The sequence below is a fragment of the Mytilus edulis genome, chromosome 9 (genome assembly GCF_963676685.1).
Source record: "Mytilus edulis chromosome 9, xbMytEdul2.2, whole genome shotgun sequence".
Classification (NCBI taxonomy): domain Eukaryota; kingdom Metazoa; phylum Mollusca; class Bivalvia; order Mytilida; family Mytilidae; genus Mytilus; species Mytilus edulis.
Window position 1 is genome coordinate 53,101,065 of NC_092352.1, and position 21,550 is coordinate 53,122,614.

The 21,550-nt window shown below is 31.0% G+C and overlaps 1 protein-coding gene across 3 annotated transcripts in view; it reads left to right on the forward strand.

Annotated features, from left to right (window-relative positions):
* The window catches only part of LOC139489760 (voltage-dependent T-type calcium channel subunit alpha-1G-like), a 160,050-nt gene that overhangs the window by 39,673 nt on the left and 98,827 nt on the right, over positions 1–21,550 (forward strand). Inside the window, exon 2 of one of the 3 annotated variants that reach the window (XM_071276549.1) lies at positions 11,984–12,229. In XM_071276549.1, coding sequence (XP_071132650.1) covers positions 11,984–12,229 — 246 coding nt within the window. Of the gene's footprint in view, positions 1–11,893; positions 12,230–21,550 lie in introns of those variants that run through there. The other 2 variants (XM_071276550.1, XM_071276551.1) reach the window with 2 other exon arrangements.

Genomic DNA, 21,550 nt, shown 5'->3' on the forward strand with positions numbered 1-21,550 from the left:
CCTGGTAGACCACACAAATTGCTCAAAGGAGTCTGGAGACCATATTAATGTGGAGTCTGTTGCCCATAATGTGGAGACTGGGGCCTAGAACTTATTTTATCTTCCAACTATTGCCATTTTTTTAAATCCTAAATTTGACTTTTATGTAGGTGGAAAGATAAAACACTTTGATCTCATTAACTGAGTTTTCTTTGAAAATGTATTGATTTAGTCGAAGGTCTGGTTTTAAACATATGTTTGTGGCATGTGTCTTCGACTCTGACACTTCATAATGGTCTGTCTCAAGACCGATTTCTAGTTATGAATTGTCTCTTACAAACATAATGGCCTTGCTTTCTTTGTTGTTTGATAATAACAGAATTTGTTTTCTTTGTAATGGTTATAAGGTTCCTGTATTCAGTAAACATAATATGCTAATTACATGCAACAGATAAGGAGAATGAGCCGTCACCGATGACAAATATATGGACTTAGTTCAGGACAAACTGCTCCTGTGTCTATATAAGGAATTGATGTCATGGACATTTATTTCTGTCATTTTCTGTTGATTCATGGGTTTTTTCGTAGTTTCTGTTTCAGTAAATTATCTTTTAATTGCTGTTTATCATAGAATTTAATCATTACACATTGATTTATTAGAACTACCAGTATGAGTATGTAATTAATAAATGAATGCAGATTTGAAAAATTAATTTTTAATGGTCTTTGGCAGTATGGTAAAAACATCCGACTGTTCAGAAATTCGGTGAAAGTTCAGATTTAATATTACTAGTAAGAAAAGCAGCACTCTTTAATAAATTTTGCCTGTATAATAATTAATTAAGAGAATATACCTAAACAGAACTTGTTGTTTAGTGGTTGCCGTTTGTTGGTGTGGTTCATAGGTGTTTCTCGTTTTGTAAATATTACAAACTGCATTTTTATTACTCCATGTGTTGAGTAGTTTTGTGATTGTAACTTTGATCATAAATTTTGAAATTTTAGAAAGTAAAACCAGGTTTTCCTATTGATGTTTGTTTCACTGATAATGAATAACGGCAGATAAATTATTCATGGAATAGAAACACAATGATAAAACATTTTAAATATTGAAATAAATTGTAGTTTTGCACTAAAATGCTTTTAAGGTCAAGGCTACTTATATTTCATTTGAATAATGCAAAAGGGATTTTAAAGTGTTACTATATGCAGCTAAGGGTTGTCACTTGTGGCCAGTTATAAAAAGATGTGCTTAACTCGTAGATAGTCATAACCAATATACCATTATTATTTCTTTTAATAAGGCCAAAATGCTCTTGAAAATGCAATGTTTAAAAATTTGTTTCATCTGTTTAATCTATAGACAGAAAAACAATTTATTAAAGGAAATCATTTAGTAGCATTTTCTATGTTTGAGTGTTGCCAAAGTCTATACAGTCAATCATACTAATTAATTTGTATAATAAGTCTGCATTGATTAGTTTAATATAAATGAATGGACTAAGTATTGGCAGACAAAAGAAATTACCAACAGGCATAGACTATTGATAATTTACTAGTTTTATTTTTGGCATTGTCTTGTATAAAGCTATGGGGCCACAATTTCTCTTCATTCTCTTCACTGTTGAACAGATTTTTTTTATTGGTACTGTGCCTAAGTTGTCCATTGTACCTTCTGAATAACCATCTCTTTTGGAATTCGTTGAGGTCTGCTTTCAAGGTCAAGTATATGAGGTCTAATCTCGGTGGAGGCAATTTTCCAAGAGAGCATGGTCGGATGAAAATTTCAATTACAGCTAATTTCATAATGCAAGTAGAGCAAGACTTTGGTTAGCTTGCTTGCTTTGTTTGTATATTGTGCAATAGTAATTGGAATAACTTTCAATCAAATCCAAATATGATAAATATAGGTTTGACTATACTGTCAATCTTTATTACAAAGCTTGGTAATTGTTTATACAAAAAAAGCAAGCAAACCACTACTCTACAAGCATTAGGAAATTAGCTGTAATGTTCAAGAACAATTGAGTAGTGTGTAACAATATCTTGCAATGCTCATTGTTATTCCTCATCATTGGAATTGTAACATCTTGAAATGCTTGTACCGGTAGTTGGAATAATTCTTCAATTTAAATACAATAGGTTCACTTCACCAGTAAATATGGTTATATACCAGCGTGTTTCTATTTGAAGTTTCTGACATGAGACGATTTCACTTTAATCAAAATTGATCTACCTCAAATATGTAGTAAAACTAACCACATGCTTTTAAATTACATCAGAACATGCTAGCTTTTAATGTGTTTTTATTTCTTATGGTAGCTTTAGAATAGAATGACATTAGTTAAAAATCGATACCGAAAGTAAATCTCGCTGAAGCATGTTGTATAGTTCTCCAAATTAATGGTGAAACATGCTGCGACTTCTATTAAAATCATTTCAATTTATCTGATAGATCGTAAAATTACATTTTTTACCGAATTAGAATTAAGTCAGCTTTAAATTTTTGAAACAAGCCAATCGAAACAAAAACTTAAACATAGGAAAAATGTCATTTTTTTGGGGGGGGGACATTTGGTTTAAAAATAAGTTTTAAAGCTTCTAGACGGATTGAATTTTGGTTGTAAAACAACATTAATCAAATTTGAATTAAGACAGCCTTAAATTTTTGAAACAAGCCAATCGAAACAAAGATTTTAGCATAGGAAAAATGTCAATTTTGTATTTTTCTGAGACATTTGTTTAAAAGTAAGTTTAACAGTCTCTAGACAGATTTATTTTTGGTAGTCAAACAACATTAATCAAATTTGAATTAAGACAGCTTTAATTTTTTTATAAATAAGCTAATCAGAACATTGACTTTTAACATTTGAAAAATATCAATTTTTAAACGACCGCAAAAATAATTATTTTGTTGAGACATTTGGATAAAAATAAGTTTTACAGCTTCTAGATGGATTGAATTTTGGTCGTTAAACATATTTAAAGATAAAACCTGAAATAAATCTAAACTACGGAAAGATAAAAAGATGATCACTCAGTATACAAAATTGTGTTTGTTTTTGTAAACTGAGGAAATGTTACGTCAAGTATTGAACAAAAGCAATTAAAACCGCAGAGTGATAAAGAAAACAACATTGACGTCATGATCGATTTGATTATTCAGGATAATTATCAAAGTAATGAAGGTAGTTCTATTTTTATCAAAACGATATTGCTGTTCGTTGGATTACAGTCTCTTTACAAGCTTAGAACAATATATTCTTATACATTATTACAAATTCTAACGAATAATGGTAATTAGACAGTAATAATAAGGTTAACAAGGTTGAAGGATAAGTTTTAGGTTATAAGTTCAGATATCAAAATTATGTCTAGCATGTCATAGCAGGTCAGTAGTTCAAACGAAGGATTCCCAAATGTGTCTTTTCCCAGTGTAATAAAACTCTTTAATTATTTGATTTCATGTTCACTCAACTTCACTGGCATTGGTTTTTTCTGTTGACCTAAAGTTTTTTAGGGTTGGGTTAAGGTCTCTTTACAAGCTTAGAACAATATATTCTTATACATTATTACAAATTCTAATGAATATTGGTAATTAGACAGTAATAATAAGGTTAAGAAGGTTTAAAGATAAGTTTTAGGTTATAAGTTCAGGTATCAAAATTATGTCTAGCAGGTCATGGTAGCTAGGTCAGTAGTTCAAAAGAAGGATTCCCAAATGTGTCTTTTCCCAGTGTAATAAAACTCTTTAATTATTTGATTTCAGGTTCACTCAACTTCAACGGCATTGGTTTTTTTTCTGTTGACCTCAAGTTTTTTATACCCCACGCAACGGGTTGCGGAGGGTATAATGTTTTTGACCCGTCCGTCCGTCCGTCAGTCCTGTTTCTTGTCATCGCAACTCCTCTCAAACCACACAACAGAATTTCACGAAACCTTTTCAGATAATAAGGACATACTATGTACTTGTACATATCGACGGAAAATTGCGATTCAATTTTTTTCTAGGAGTTACGCCCCTTTGAACTTATTTGCTTCAATGTACTACTGCAACAGTTTGTCATCGCAACTCCTCTCAAACCACACAACAGAATTTCATGAAATCTTTTCAGATAATAAGGACATACTATGTAGATGTGCATATCGACAGGAAATTACGATTCAATTTTTTTTCTAGGAGTTACGCCCCTTTGAACTTATTTACTTAAATGTACTCAGGGATCTCCATGGATGAAAATTGAACGATGTAATAATAAGGTTAAGAAGGTTTAAGGATAAGTTTTAGGTTATAAGTTCAGATATCAAAATTATGTCTAGCAAGTCATAGCAGGTCAGTAGTTCAAACAAAGGATTCCCAAATGTGTCTTTTCCCAGTGTAATAAAACTCTTTAAGACTCTTTAATTATTTATGTTCATTGGCATTGGTTTTTTTTCTGTTGACCTAAAGTTTTGTAGGGTTGGATTAAGGTCTCATTACAAGCTTAGAACAATATATTCTTATACATTATTTCAAATACTAACGAATTTTGGTAATTAGACAGTAATAATAAGGTTAAGAAGGTTTAAAGATAAGTTTTAGGTTATAAGTTCAGGTATCAAAATTATGTCTAGCAGGTCATGGTAGCTAGGTCAGTAGTTCAAAAGAAGGATTCCCAAATGTGTCTTTTCCCAGTGTAATAAAACTCTTTAATTATTTGATTTCATGTTCACTGGCATTGGTTTTTTTTCTGTTGACTTCAAGTTTTGTAGGGTTTTGGTACTGTGATTTTTCTAGTAGTTTTTATGGTCTTATATGAGTTGGCTTTTATTGTTTTAAACTATTCTAAGAGATTTATCAAGAAAGTAAGGATTACACCTACAGCAGTTGAATAAGAAATGCATTTCAGACAGAGCTTTTATAATATATATTATTCATAAACCAAACAAGTCAACTGTCTTGTGCTTCAGAGCCAAGAAAACTGATACCACACAAGACCATGTTGCATATTGAGACTGAAATCTAAATGTTAATTGTATAAAAATGTAGTTTGATCTTTTCCTGGTAATCTATTATATTAGAATCACTGCCTTTAAATTTTCAGCATAGTATGAGATCCCTCTCCTTAAACTTGCCTTGATAAAGATGTTTTTCAGGCACAAGCTTTTCTTATAGGTGTGTTTATGAAGAAGTTCAATTGTACTTGCATAACACCATAATGATTGCTATTGTCATTATCACCCATCAATCTTAATAACAAGACTTATTAACATAAGATCCAACACTCTATGACATCTTAAAATCACATTTTCAAGAAGAATATAAGGCTTTTGATTATTAAGCTCTATTTAAGCTCCAATAAGCTAGAAGAGATTGTATTGTTTATTGTAAAATACTCTACCAGTAGTGTTTTAAAAAGATTAAGAAAGTTATAAATTGAAATTTATAAAAAAAAAAACACAACATAAAATAACGTTGTTGTCCTCCTGTTAATTGATATTTTTCATTTTACTTCAAAGAAGGCAAAATATATTTCTATGTAAACAGTTTGTTGTATTCCTAGATTCAGATGTTGATTTTTTATGATGATTGGTGTTTAATGTCCAGTGGCAAATACTACATGAAAATCAGGAAGAGAGGGGCGAATATGAACTGTTGCTTCAGCAAAATCAGCTTAGTCTAGTCCCTTATGCCTATAATTAGTTCAGCTTTGGTGTTTAATGTTTCTTACTAAATATGAGGTGAAATTTGACAGGGCAGGAGTGGGCTTCCCCGTGGGGGTAGGTGGAGATGACCAAAAACACCTCAATTTTGATGTCTTTATCTGAAATGACACCAGGTGCAAATTCAGACAGGGTGCTCCAGGTGCCCTCCCTAAAAAAAGAACAGAAAATGAAAAAAAGAAAAAATACAGCCAATTTTGTATCAATTTAATAAGTCACTTATAATTGTATTTTAATTCGTTTCAGGAGGGCTCCCATAGAATTAAATCCTGGATCTGCCACTAGACATATATTACTAAGTACCAAAAAAGACATGGTAGTCATACCTCTTTCATTGATTAACATGATCATTCGCTGAGTCTGAATGTGCATGAAATATTTGTCACTGGACAGTATTCCAAAAACAATCAACCATTCAGTTCTGCAATGATTTTCAAAAGCCCAAATTTAAAAAACTGAATGAAATTGTCCTAAGACAGGAAAATATGTAGATGGATTCCTCAAGGATTAACTGAAATCTGAATATGTTAGGAACAGAAACTAGGTTTAATGTTAACAACACTGTCAATTGTAATCCCCCAGTTTGCAGCTATAAATCTTTTGATATTAGGCTGGTAATCCTGATGAGAATTGATAATCTTCTTATAAGATGTGAGTTGTAGAACAATGTATGTCTACTGAGATAGGATAAAATAATTAGATATTAGGACAAGATCCAGTAGAAAATAATTAGGTATTAGAACAATATCCAAGATTTTTGGACTAAATCAGTTTTTCATATCAAAATTCCCAAATCTCCTTACAATATATTTAAGAAGGTGACATATATGATAACATTAGTTCCTGTAGTGACTATCAATTAACATGTAATAGAGTACTGCCAAAAATTTGAAGCTAAATTCCTGTAAATTGTCGAAATAAGGGATAAAATGTAGGGACAAGGTGACTTCATTTAACAACATACCTAGCTTTAGACATGTTCATAAATTATAAGATGTGCTTGCATAGCATCTGTGAAAATAGTTACATATAGTTAAAACGTGATACTATTTGTAATTTAACTTGAGATCATGAATGATAAATTTTGTATAACTTCCACTACAGTATCCCAAAAAGTGGTTGAGGGCCCAAGCTGCCGAACCCATGCCATTCTATTTCATGCAAGTGTTCTGTGTGGTTAAAATTGGTTTATTGCATGATTATTCAGATTAATAACTAAAATCATGTAAGAACAAATGATTTAGTAATGTCATGCAAAATTGTGCATGACTGTTGCCATTAGTGGTGAAATTGATTAGGTCTGTCTGCTTAATCCGATTGTCATTTACTCTTGTAATACGCAGTCAGTTTCATTTCTTCATATTTTAATTGATAAAACTTTGTCCATGCTCTGTTATTTTTCAGAAAAAGGAGGTAAAATTTGTGTAACAGCTGAGCAATATATGTTTTTTTTGTGATGGATTATCCCTTTAGAAACTCTTTTTGAAGTAATATGCAATGTTTTAACTTTCTAGGTAACTTGGCAACTTAACATTGCAATCTGGAAGTTACCACGACAATACTGGGGCTGTTATAGTGAAAAAAATATTCAGGCTATTCAAATAATTTCAGAGACTAATAATGATGTAATTCTTTCAATATGCCCTTTATATGCATTTGTGAGTTAAAAAGATTATAAATTAATTTAATGCTTTGACAAAAGTAAGCTAGGTCTATAAGTACAATAGAATTAAATTCATATTGATCAATGAAATGCAAACAATTTTTTCAAATTTATATTAATAGGAAGTGTGCTGACCGAATTTTCAAAATGAAATTTCACAATCAATTTATTTTGATTGTACCCATGTTACCTCCTGTATGCATAATGTATTGCAATTGAAACTTAATTGGAAAACAGTCTGGAATTCAAGTTATTGGAATTAAAACAATAATGAATGCAAATTTTATGATAAATTAATATGACTGCGTAATTTTTCGTTCATATTGCTTCATGAAGATGCACCATTTTTTCGTATAAACAAATAAATGTTTCATTTGATGCTGTTTTATCTTGCTTATGCAGAAAGATTGTTTAGACACTCTGTCTCAATTATTGAAACTACAAAGACGACAGAGAATAGAAAAACAAGTCTTTAAACTATAGGCTATGACCAAAACCACTTTTAGAACATTTTTGGTTTATTTTACTTTTCAGAATATTATATCATTAATAAATAATGACCAAGTGATTTTTCGTTTCCTTGATTGAAACCCAAGTCAATATGTTTGAATAGTCCTTTTGTAATGGGAAAATAAATGCCTGAAGTTGGGATGAACTTTAAGTTAGACAGCAACCTAACCAACCAAAAGTTTTTGTTATAAAAATATAAAAGATGAACTTATACTAAATTGCTAACAACTAATTTAGAACTAGTCTATTTGTAATTGTAACTTTCAGTTTAGGACAAGACTGGCAAATATGACCGTTTCCGGACCCTTGATCTAGAGTACATTTCTGGATTTACCTTCATCTGGAAACTCCAGAAAGACAACTGGAAATCCAAGGATATGTCAGGTCTAGCAATATTGCCTAAGCAGATTTGCACAAAAATGTTTCTAGCACCATTAATTGATAATGGTATTGTGTAATAAATATGGTATCCCAATAAATGAATTTGAGTGTTCCTGATGAAGACTTATCCAGAAAAGCGTCAAAATGAGTAAAGTCTGCTTTTATGCTTTTGATTTATAGAAACATAGATTTTTTATATTCTCCACATGTGGCAGTACTTAATTTGTGGGTGGGTTACTGTTAAATACTTATACCTTTGGCAAGGATCAATCTGAAGCTCAAATCAATTGAAAAGTAATAAAATATTATAAAAATATATCTGTAGAAGTTAAAATGGTATAAATTCAGCTGTGGTGCACCTGTCCGTTATGTAACATGCACCAGAGTTTGTAAGGTGCATCAATGCTTCACATCGGAAGTTCATTGCACGTCTGCTGTAATGAGAACCCTTAGTTTATTTTAGGGTTTTATGCTCTACTTATATATATAGATAAAGGATCAGTTCTGTCCTAAAAATAGGATAGTTGATATTGGAGGAAACTGAAAAAGATTGTATATATTAAAAAGTTTACTAGCGCAATTTACCCTTAATTTTTAATAAGCTTTTGAAGGACTAAGCTGCACTTAAATATATTTTGGTCTCTCAAAGGAAGAGACAGTGGGTAGATATAGGTAGTAATTTTATTTATTTTTTCGGCAAAGAGAAATTGAAATGTCAGATGTTTTTTTTACTCACTGTCTTCATGCCTATCTGATTATAAAAAAAAAAAAAAACTGTTTCACATCAGGACAATAAAAGATTTTTAGTAGGCAGCTATTTTCTTGGTAGGAAAGGTTAAAACAAACTGACATATTCTTTTTTATGGCCTTAAATGTCAATTTTGCATCCTCCTTAAAAATGTCAACTGTTCTGCTGCCAATGATTGATTGATTGTTGGTTGCTTTACGCCACATTAGCATCTGTTGCCAATGAATTTACAAACTATAAAACTTTGTGTTTAAAAGTTAATATGACTTCTCTTACACATTGTTAGGAACTCTCTGACTTTCTACTGTCTTTACAAATTGCAAAGAAATCCAACAATGAAGATTTCAAACATGACATGACTATAGAACAAGTTGGATCTAACAAATCTTTATTATGCACTATTAATGAGAACATTTGCTGTCATCAACACAAGCAGTGTTAAAGAAAAATATAAAAGTAAAAAAAAACACAAACACTAATGCTATCAATTTCACCACCTGCCACTCAAAGAATTTTAATTGATTTCGCTGCAAAGAAAATTTGACATGGTGGTTTAGTAATAAGTTTTATTGAAAGTTCATTACTGTTGATTTTAAATGATATTAAATTAATTACTGTCAGAACTACGTAAAGAATTGATGCAAGCCACAACCATCTTTGTGCAACAAAGGTCAAATTGAATTTGATTATACCAGAGATGATGCACACCATTATGAAGCAATGCAATGTTACATAATCTGCACTGTATCCCATTTCTTTTGAGGACTCTACAGTACCAGAAAATTAACTCCTGATTATTCCAAATAATTGAATTGTAATATAAGTTATTTAAAATTATTGTAAGCTAATTACAAAAATTCAACTCTTTTTGAATTTTTTGAATTGGATTAAATCCACTTAATGACCCTCTTACAAAGTAAAATACAATTTTATAGTAAAATCTAGTTATTAAGCTGGATGTGATTGCAGGCTTGACAAAACATGGAAATGAGGTTGTGTAAGAGGGACACATTTTTTTCTTGTTAAAGTCTTAAGTACCAGTATTCAGATATGATTATTATATCAATGAAATGAGGCTACTCTATGATCCTCTATGTTTTTCATGAAATGCAGCTATGTGTTTCATGAAATGCAGCTGTGTTTTTCATGCAATGCAGCTATGTGTTTCATAAAATGCAGCTATCTGTTTCATAAAATGCAGCTGTTTTTCATAAAAAGTAACTATGTGGTTCATAAACAGTTGCATAAAATGCAGCTTTGAGTAACATAAATGCAGCTATATCATATGGAAAAACTTATATTGAAAACTGAATTTAACTAAGTTTATTTTTTTTTCTAACACTTAACATACAAACAGGATGTATAGCAGTTTGTTTAAGTCAGTTCATTGCTTTTTACAATCGAAATGTGAGTCTCCTTACCTATTGATAGTGTTCAGTTCATTGCTTTTTACAATCGAAATATGAGTCTCCTAACCTATTGGTTGTAAAACATCTTCTTTATTTACTATCTGACATGCAGACTCTTGAGAAATGTCATGACAGCTTTGCAAATCAACTCGGAACTGGATCATTTGAAATGGCGTATAGAAAAAATGTATGCAGATAAATTGCTCTGACACTATACTATCTATCAAAAACTCAAGGTTTAGAAAAAAAAAACAGCAGTCTTGATTGTAATTCATATTTTCTACTAGTTTTATGAAAGATATATGAGCTTAAAAACATTACCCTTATGACGACCTCACATTGATCATATTTTGCAATCAAGCTGGGAAAATAATTGAAAATAATATTTATTCACAAAAATTCTTCTACTACCTATCAACTTACTGAAATATAATTATCCTCAAAGGGGAGATGAAAGACTCTACACCTTATTTCATCGTAAATAAAATTCCGTCAGATATTTATTTTTTGCTGTCAGCTGAAAAAACGAGCATGAAGAAGCGCATCATTAATTGTTATAATTCTTCAAATGATGAGTTTTCCATATGTATTATTAGATAATGTCAAGAGAATGTTATGTAAAGAAGTATTTTATTGTTATTGGGGAATTCTTGTGAGTTAATTTTTAGGAAAAGATGGATGTTCGGATTTCCGTCTTTTGGTGTGGATGATAATATTTATTGTACCAATGAGTAACCAATCACCGTTTTATTCCCAGTTTTGAATTTAAACTGATAACAATGATATATATTGAATAATCTGAAGAAGCAGCTAATTTGTTGTCATTATGAAATTTATGAAAAAAGTATATATTACATGCCAAAAATTAGGTTATCAAATAAATTGTTTGTGTTTGTATATACACTTTTACATACTTATAGGACAACTCAGACTTCATTTTTTTCCAGCTTGACAGACAGAAGAATGTTGGCAAGTACAAAAAGTTACTGTTGGAAATTGGAAGATCTAAAAGTTGACATGAATTTCTATGTGTTAGCTTTGTTCCACATCCAACTAATAAGCACAAGAAAGCAGATGACATTGTAATGAATGTGGTTCATTTAATTAGGGCATTCTATATGGACCTTGAAGAAATCAAAGCATTTGTTATACTATATCTGTAAAAAAAATATTACACAAAAATACCAACTCTGAGAAAAACTCAATACGGAAAGTACTTAACCAAATCAAAAATAAATCAAAAGCTCAGACACATCAAACGAAAGAATAACAACTGTCATATTCCTGACTTGTCTTGACTTAGTAAGCAACTGGTTTATACAAACTGAACCTTCGACTAACACTTTATATTAGGTAGGAATGCAACATAGAGGCATGAGTGCCACAAAGAGGTATGTGTGCCACATAAAGACACGAGTACCACATTGAGGCAGGAATTAATTTATCTTTTTAAAGTGTTTTATTTTTTTTATTTTTTTTATGTTGATGTTATATACTTGAGTTCAATTTTAATTTTCTGGCAATGTTTATTCTTTATTATTTTTAATGTGTCCAAACATTTTCACAATATATTCCTTAACTGATACCCACATGGTTTGAAAGAGTGAGTATGGCTGTGATTCTACTCAACTGTATCACCCTTGGGATGTACCAGCCTTGTGAAGACAAAGTCTGCTCAACTATACGATGTCATGTTCTGGCTAACTTTGATCATTTCATTTTTGCTTTCTTTGCTGTTGAAATGATAATAAAAATGATTGGAATGGGAATTTATGGAAAAACAACATATTTGGATGATTCTTGGAATAAACTGGATTGCTTCATAGTGATAGCTGGGTAAGTTGACTTAAAGCGCTTTTAGTACTTTGATATTTTTTCATTTTACATTGTTAACTTATGTCCAGTATTAGGTTATAATATTATATATGGAAGGTACTTGACATAAAAGGGAAAAACATTGTGTTGGGTAGAAATGTTTTTAATAATGTTTTCCATATACAGTTATAAGGGGGAGATAATTTACTTGTTTTTCAGATGTTGATTTTAGGTCAAAGGATCATTGGAATCTGATAATTCTACAATTGATTGGATGATTATTATGCAAATTCCAGTTTCAGAATCTAGAGAGGTGTGGGTAATTCATTGTTTGTACACCAAAATTAAACAATGTAACACCATTGGTTGGATATCAGTTTGTTTAGTTCATTATTGACTAATTACAACATTTTGGTGTACACTTTTGAAAATATTTCTCAGAAAGAGATTTTGAAACATTGAAATGTATGGTATGTCATGTTTATGTAACATTTTTCAGAAAGATTTGTTTTCGATATTAAATGCATAAGGCATATTTTGTATATTTTCAATTGCTGTCCATTTGTATATTTCGAAATATTAGCATATATAAATATACTGCAAGAGGGAATTATGAAATGAATGATAGTGGGTGAGGGAACTTATAACTGTGAATCTTGACAGCGCGCAATGGATGATAAAATCAAATGTGCATTACCAAAACAACTCATATATCATTAACTATCCATTATGGAAAATGTCATACAAACATGCACTTTCATATTATGGAAATTAATTGAATTGGTTGAGATAACACATACTGCATTGATGGAAACCATATTATACACTGTACACTTATGGCATAAAACATTAATAACTTATTGATCTAAAAGAGAAGAAAAAATCTGAAGATCGTCATGAATGTCTGCATTTACTTCATTAACTCTGACATTGTCGTATCGCCTTTCTTTACTTTAGTTGCTTCTTTGCAGTATTAATATCCAAAATACCGATTCTTTATTCTTGGTAATTGGTGTAATTTTCTGAATGAAATATTGGACCGTAAAGATGTAATTTGTGATGAAAGAGTCGATTTGTCATGCAGTTTTGTGTTTTGAATAGCATTGTCTCAGACTTAAGCGATTGATTTTGCGGCAGTAATTTACCATGGTGCAAAAGCTAGCAGACACTTATAAATACAGCCATGATTGGTAGTGTTTAATGTTAGATGTGAACAGATTGTAAATACATTATGAATTTATTCTCTACAGAGTCTGTATTGTCAAGTTCTTGAATTATATCGTCTGGTAGATTATTTTGAAAGAAAATTTTTAAGATGTTTGGTGTAAGAAACCTTTCTTTTTAGGTAGTGTCTGTGCGTACCTGCGTCAAATTGCCATTCGTAGGCTACGCATACCCACATCCGGTTTTACGAAAAATGCCATCAGATTGGGAATGAAACATAAAATATGAACGAAAATTATCGATAATGTAGGGATTTCGTGTAGAAAGAGTGAAGAGTATGAAAAAGGATATTTTCAAATTGCATTTATTTAATAATAATACGTAATACACATTGCAAATTAAATGCACACTGATGGAAAATGAAACTGTACAGTCCCTGTAAAAAGAAAAACATGATTAAAAAAAATACTATTATAAAATGTAAATGCAAATTTAAAGAATTAAATTTTACTGAATTTGAAAAATGCCCATATGAGATTTAAAAATAATCTTTTAGTAAAATGTAAAACAGAAGATGATTAAATGACCACCTACCTGCCTCACCCTCCTAAGGTTGAATGAACTGGCATATTTTGAACGTCATCTGCATCCAGAATATGCATGAAATATTTTATGCAAAAACACAGTTTATATACTTACTTTAAAATGATTAAAACACCATAGAATCTCTCAACAGAATAGCATCTACACTTTTACAATTAATGGAATTGAAGTTGCAGTAAATAAAGAATGCACTTTAAAAAACTAAGTTAAGTGGGCAACATTATCACCGTAATTTAACTTTTAATTGGACGTTTAGTCTTCACAATACGTATCATTTCAAAGTCCTGTAATTTCCTGTAACCATTCACAGAATTGAAGAAGTATTTTACTATCCATTAAGTCAAGATTCAATATCACTCAACCTTGAAATAGTTTTGAGGGCTTTTTATGGAAGATGCATGTCTTACAGAAAAAGTACTTTTAAAGGAATTTAAGCAGTTAGTTTTTCCTATTTGTTATTTTTCTTAGAATTAAGTGCTTCAGAAGCCATTGGTATATTTGGAACTTTTTTTTGAGGAAAGCAATGATAGATTAATGCTTGAATTGTTATGAAAAAGGAGTTCCTTAAAAAAATTAGGTTTGACCCCGTTTACACTGGCAACGAAATTGAATCGATCTTAAAAAGACCAGGTTGCGTTTACATTGCAGAACTAATATCGATCAAGATTGATCTTATTGAATCCAGTGCATTTACACTACAACATTAAAAGAATCGATCTGACGTTATTTTCAAATCTAAATATAACATTCACCTGAAAAAATATTGATCTAAATCAATTAAGCGTTTACACCAAAAAAAAGATCGATTCAAATAAGATCGATCTTTTTAAAACCACCTCTAGAGGTAGACTTTTTAAGTCCAATTGAAGATCGATCTTACCCGTTTACACTGGACCAAAGATTGATCTTAAAAAGATCGATCTTAGTAAAGACCGATCTTTTTTGTCAGTGTAAACAGGGTATTATAGGGAAAAAATTCTTAAATATTTGTTTCAACTGGAACAGAAATTATGGCATTGTTTATAGAAGAGTTTCTAGTAGGGAATCTTCTGTAAGGTCAAACCAATTTGCTTTGACATTAGCAGCAAAATATGCTTAGAGTGGGGTGCTAATTTTCGCCATATCTTTCCATGTTTTCTGCAGTTTATGTTCAGGTCTATAGGTTTTTGAAGTATACTGATATTTCTATATGAAGATAACTTCAAATGCAAAACATTCCTAAGCTTGAAAACATATTGTTTGAAAATAATCATCTGTAAAGTTAGATTAAAGGGGGTTTGAAATTTCCTGATGTTTTGTCAATGGGGGACACATCAATCTAATTAAAAACCGATCTCTCATCGCTCCTGTTTCTGATATGTCGCGTGGGAGATCTAACGAAACCCGCATTGAGGTCACATGTGAGTGACCTCGTAGGTGTGTCTTTTTCGACCAATGAAATTGAGTCTTCCACGATCTTGGAAGTTTAACGTAAGGCAAAGGGATGTAACTCATTTTATTTACGACGAAATCATCAGTCAAAATAATTCATAAACTTTTTTGATTGGCTTATTAATAGGTCGTCAAATCATTTGCATATCTTTATAAATTCATGACTTTTAGTTCACTCACATGTGACCTCAAAGCCGGTTTTGTTAGATCTCCCACGCGACATATCAGAAACAGGAGCGATGAGAGATCGGTTTTTAATTAGATTGGGGACACATATTCACCGTTTTTACACATCTGTTTAAAACCAAATAACTGCAGCTTTATATAATATTTATCAAATAAATTTCATTATAAATGAATAGCAGACATTTCAAAGATGTAAAAAACAGAAATTTAGGCCAATCAGTCAAAATATTACTAAGAAAATCGTTGTCTTTTTTTTGGTCCATTGCAGTAAGTGCCGCAATTTTGTTTAAATTTAAAAAATAATCATATTTGTTATAAAATAATAATTTATCTGCATATTTCTTCTATTTCAGCCATCCTTTGAAGTGTTTACACCTCAAAATCATAAAACGGCGAAATTATGTCCCCGGCGAATATGTGCCACCCACTCTAGGCCAAATTAAGAAATAATGGTAGTTGCTTATAATTGGACGATTGTTCATAATCTTTTATGATGACCTTAAACTTCCTGATGCAAACTTATAATCAGTACTGTTCAAATGTTGATCAAAATAATGAACTTATTAATAAACAATGACAGAAATTATGTCTGCCTATACATAAAGTGATGGTATTTTGTATGGTATTTTACTGTAGTTAAAAGGAACTGCCTATTATGATCAGAAGAAGGACGATAATTATAAGGCACAAGTGTAGATCAATGTGTAGGCCTAAGCCTGCAATTTTCATTAAGCATCAGCTATATAAGTGAAGAATAAAGGAAGTAAGCTTAATTTTGTTTACTGTGGGTTTCGTGGGTACAGGTGAACCAGGAATTCAAATGTTAAATGAATAACATATTTTTAATTTAAGCTTTGTATACAGATATTGGCAAAACCACGAAATTAAATATCCACAAAAATGCAAGTTTTCAGCAATCCACGAAAATTGACACCCACGAAAATAAATGAAACCACAGTAGTTGACTCTTTGTGTCTATCAGATTTTGGGAATTTTTTTGTCAATTTGTAAGGCACTTTATATTCAAACCTGTTTAGAGATTTATCTTCGAGTCTGACGTCTCACAGCAAAAAATATTATTCATTTAATCAGTGTTGCTATAACATGGTCAAATCACTTGCGACCTTGGGGAGTTTTTGGGTGACCTTGCAAGCTGACAGTTATGATGTCTCATTTTATAGGACATTAAAGTGACCTTCAACACCAGTTTAATGTTAAACATTCAAATCTGTCCTGAGCCTTATCAGTGTTCTTGCAAATGGCTTCTATTACATTTCTGTTGAAAAGAAAGAAGAAAAAGGTCATTGCTGTTGAATTGAAAATTGCTCAGTTAGTATTGAGGTAAATCTTTGGTAAAGATGTTTCACATGAGCAACTTTTATTTTAAACAGTTAGCTTTTCAAAAAACTTCCCTGTCAACAAATGTAAATAAAATTTCATGAAAACCAGTTTGCAGATGAATCCTCATGGTAACTATGAGAAGAAGACAATAATGAAATAGGTTTAAATTTCAAAAATCTATTTTAATTCCACTTTTTGTTTATCATATGCCTGGTAAGTCAGGATCTTTGTCAACTTTGTCAGTGGCTGTCATTATAGTTGATTTATGTCATTGGACTTGATGGCAGATTGTTGATAGTTTCTGTTATCATATTATGGTAGACCTGGTACAATAATTACACAGACACGATCGTTACCTGTTTTGCACTTCTGATGGTTAATGTTTTTATACTTAAGACGTAATAGGATTTACCGATTTTTGTAAAAAATAGGCCTAAAAATAGAAAAAAGATTACTTTCTATCAGTGTGACACGTCAATTAGCAGATTGTAAACAAGCAAAAAAGAAAAGCTGCCATGTTTTTTGTAAAAATAGGAAATAACACTTTTGAAGTGATCCTGATCGCAAAATTTGTTCAGCGTTCTTTATATTCCTGAATCCTGATCAATCATTTTCAGTCAATTGAAATTTGATTTGGGACTGCAGATGTTTAATTTTATATGTTGCAGACATTTTGTGTTAATATCAAGATGATGGACAGCAATAAAATCAATGTTCTTTAAATGGTTATTTCCTAGTATTTATGAGGATGCTTTGTCATGTACATCTGCCTCATATTAAGTCTTTTTCTTCACTCCACTCTATCTGTACTTTCATAAAAAGTGCTTTGACTCCCTAAATATTTTAAGTTCCTTAATTCTGGATTTTTTATATCTTTTTGTTCTTCATCCTATAGAATTGAAAATTAAAATTATTGATTGATTGATAATTAGTGCTTTACCACCACTTTTCGGCTGTTTCGTGGTAGCCAGTTTTAGTTGGTGGAGGAAGCTTAAGAGTGCCCGAAGAAAACCACTATCCTTGGATAGGAAAACTGACATGAATGTTATTAAATCCTGAAAGCGCCCTTGGCATCAAAACATGACATTCAATAAATATAATAAGTTCAACCTCTTGGTCACTAAGTGTTGTCCTCATTCTAGACCTTTCTTTGATACATTTGTACGATAATATTATATATAATTAGATTACTATGCCTTTAAGTGCTCCTGACATTCAGGTTTTTAGATAGATCCCCGCCATAATATCTATTTCTAACGATTACGTCTTATCTCTTCTTTGTTTTGTAATGGATGTATTAATAGGTTTACAAGGCTTAAAATAGAGACAAATGTTGTCATAAAAAACTGAAGTCTTAGAGTTTGTGAATCGAATACTATGTCAACAAATGGTTTGTCACGTAATCATGTCACAATAACTTGGATTTTCCAGTTTACCAGTAAAATATTGTAAGAGATTGCTTTCATAGTTTCGTCTCTTAGTAAATATTTTCTTTCAGGGTTTGAAATGACTTTTATTGAATAGATATTATCAGATAAGGTTTTCTCTGAGGACTTATGTATGAAAGTCACAGAATTGATTTCTGGGGATTTTTTTTTATACGAATGGCTTGAAGACATATCAAACTATTATGTTCGTCATTGAAACAAATGTGACATTTTCATTTCACCTGAAATATACATGATCACCTTAGCAACACAGAAATGAAAACAAATTAATATTAGTCACGATTTTTTGTACTTAAAGCTTAAAACTTCCGATTTTAGGATTATTGATGTCTGAGATGAAATTTTAAAGCGACATGATTGGCTTTTTACCTCAGCACTGAAACAGGATGCTTTGAAAGCTTTTTTAAAAATTTAATTCATCGTAAAAATGTTTCAGTTTTTATCAATATTAAGTACAATTTAAGGTACTGAACATCAACTGGAATCCCTTTTTTCGAAAAAGAATATTCAAATGCTTTTGATTAAGTTTTATTCCAGTTTATTAGTAAGCTAAGATTTCTGCTTTGACGTTCATTTGTTGGCTATTATGAAGGTGAGATTTTGAATAAGCAAACATATTCAGAGATGATGGGTTTAGTGTAACTGTCCTTAAACACATTCAGAATAGTATATTGTTGATTATAGCGAGTGTAAGAAGTGGGTTCAATTTGCCAGGGTTTGGAATAAATTTTACCTCAGTACTTAACCCTTTAACCCCCAATCCCGCCTGTAGGTGTGATGGCGACAACCATTCTTTGATGGCCCGTATACCCTCAATACCTTTTTTGAACTGCCCCACCTGAACTATCATGATAGCAGGGACTTCAACCAAGCAGTTCATGGTCCATAAACTCTTCTCAGACATCTGTTTATGAAAATATGGCACTTTGATAGCCGTTTAAGAGTTCAAAATCAGAAAAACGTGAAAAGTAGCCAAAATCAGGTGGGGGTGGGCATCTTTTGATGGCCACTACGTAACTGGTAGTCATTGTAGGTATAAACTATTATCGTAAATGCATGCATAGGTGGTATAGGAACACAAAGAGGTATAATATGGCCAATAGGAAACTAGTCTGTAAAATCTAGGTCACCGTTTTGTCAAAAATCCGTAAAAACAGACATTTAGGCAGACCTGACTTGACAATAATAATTCGCCAGCAAGACACTTAAGTCCCATATACTCCCAGTTAGCATGAATGGAATGCAGTTACTATAGAGTAAAACTTGAATGACATAGAAACACAGTGGGGGTGGGTTCAAACCATGAGAAAATCTTCCACCTCCCATCCCATCCCCCACCCATACGATCCATCCCTAAATCTCAATATATAGTTTAATAGATGAGCATCAGTTACAGCATCAAGAGTGCTAATTTGCATATAATTTGCATATGATTGCAAATTTTCGAAAATGCCTGATTTTCCAGAAACCTCTTGGGGGCGAATGAGTTAAAGATGTAAAAAAGTAGTACAATTGTTATATAAGGATTAGGGTTCTGATTCCTGGACAAAATATTTTAAAACTCATATTTTCTGCTTTGCCACTTAATGCTTACATTAGGCTTACAGCAATTCAGAGTAAGTGGTCAGCTTGTAGTCTATATTCAGTATATTATATATTGTAATATGCTAAATTAAATAAGAATTTATTTTGTATAACTATACATATATCACATCTATTGCTATGTAAAATGTAAAGTATTTTGGTCGATTAAAAAAATGAAAAAAATTTAGAGCCCAATTTAAAATCTTCATTAAAATTACACTTTTAAAATATTTTATTTTTGATTTAACTCAAGGTTAATTAAGTGATCGATCAGCATATGAAACTGACAAATTGATATTTTTTTCATGACATAACATGCTTTGATCAATTACCAGCTAGAGTTGCAGAGCCTTGCACGTCATCCTTAATTATTAGTTATCTTTTACAAAAATTTAAGAAAGCAAAGTTTTTTACTGCTTATTTCACACTTAATCAAGCAAAAAATTATCAGAACAGTTTCTTTTTTGTGAAGATTTTTCTTAAAACTTGTTTGAAGTTCTTTCATCTACGATTTAAGTTCATGGTCCCGTTTATGTTTTGATGCAAGAATTTCTCACATGTTAACATTCAAAGTAATTAAGACTTGCCAAGATCTTTATTGATGCTGCGATTGTTTATGTCTATTGAGGTCAAGATTTAGGTCAATTATTATAGTTCATCAAGGAAATTGTTTCATATTTTTTGTCTTAGAAAAAAACGTATGCAAGTCTATCAAATTAGCGCTACTTTATTCCAAGAGCATTTTAAGTTCATTAGTATCTTAAGTTCAATTAGAATACATTTCTGCTATTTTTAGTTACCATTTATATTATTTTCAACTGTTGTTTATATTTGCGAAATAAAGTATGTGAGCAATCATCTGACATGTAATTTGGAATAATTCAAAAATAAACATATGTCTGTTTTCTTGGCAAAAATGTCAGATCGTTTACTATCAAAGTAATCAGACTTAATATAAATTGTTAAATCTGTTTCTTGCTGCTAAGAAGATTAATTCGGCAGACATTAATCGACATATACCCCACATACATCTTTTTTCATTCATAGGATAGTAACAATTAAACTGATTTATTTGCTATTTTTTCTTTGACTGAAAATAATTTATGAAGATATTTTAAAAATTGTGAAATTTACTCAGACTCAATATGCAGATAATGTAACAACACTAAAAACTTCAACAAATGGTCAGATTTAATTATGAAATATTGATACAGTATTTTTTCAAACCAAATTTGTTTGATTAAACCCAACTGAGACTTGGTTACATTGCAATAATAACATAAATGGTTGAATTTCCAAGAGCAAACAAAAATGGCAAATGACTCCATTAGAACACAATTATTGGGACAATCTTGTTATCTGAACATAATATTCTAACTCGAGCCAATGTCTTTTCTTTTAATTTTATATGCTGTGTTCAAGAGAATTGCTCTGAATAGGAGCATATACACATTTTGACATTTACAAGGGATCAAATCCAAAGGTTCACTAATAAAAGGAGTAAGACCTCTTTTTGGCCCCAAAATATAGCAGTTTTACAAATTTGTTAAAATGTAAACTTTTAGTTATTTATTGGACAGTAGAA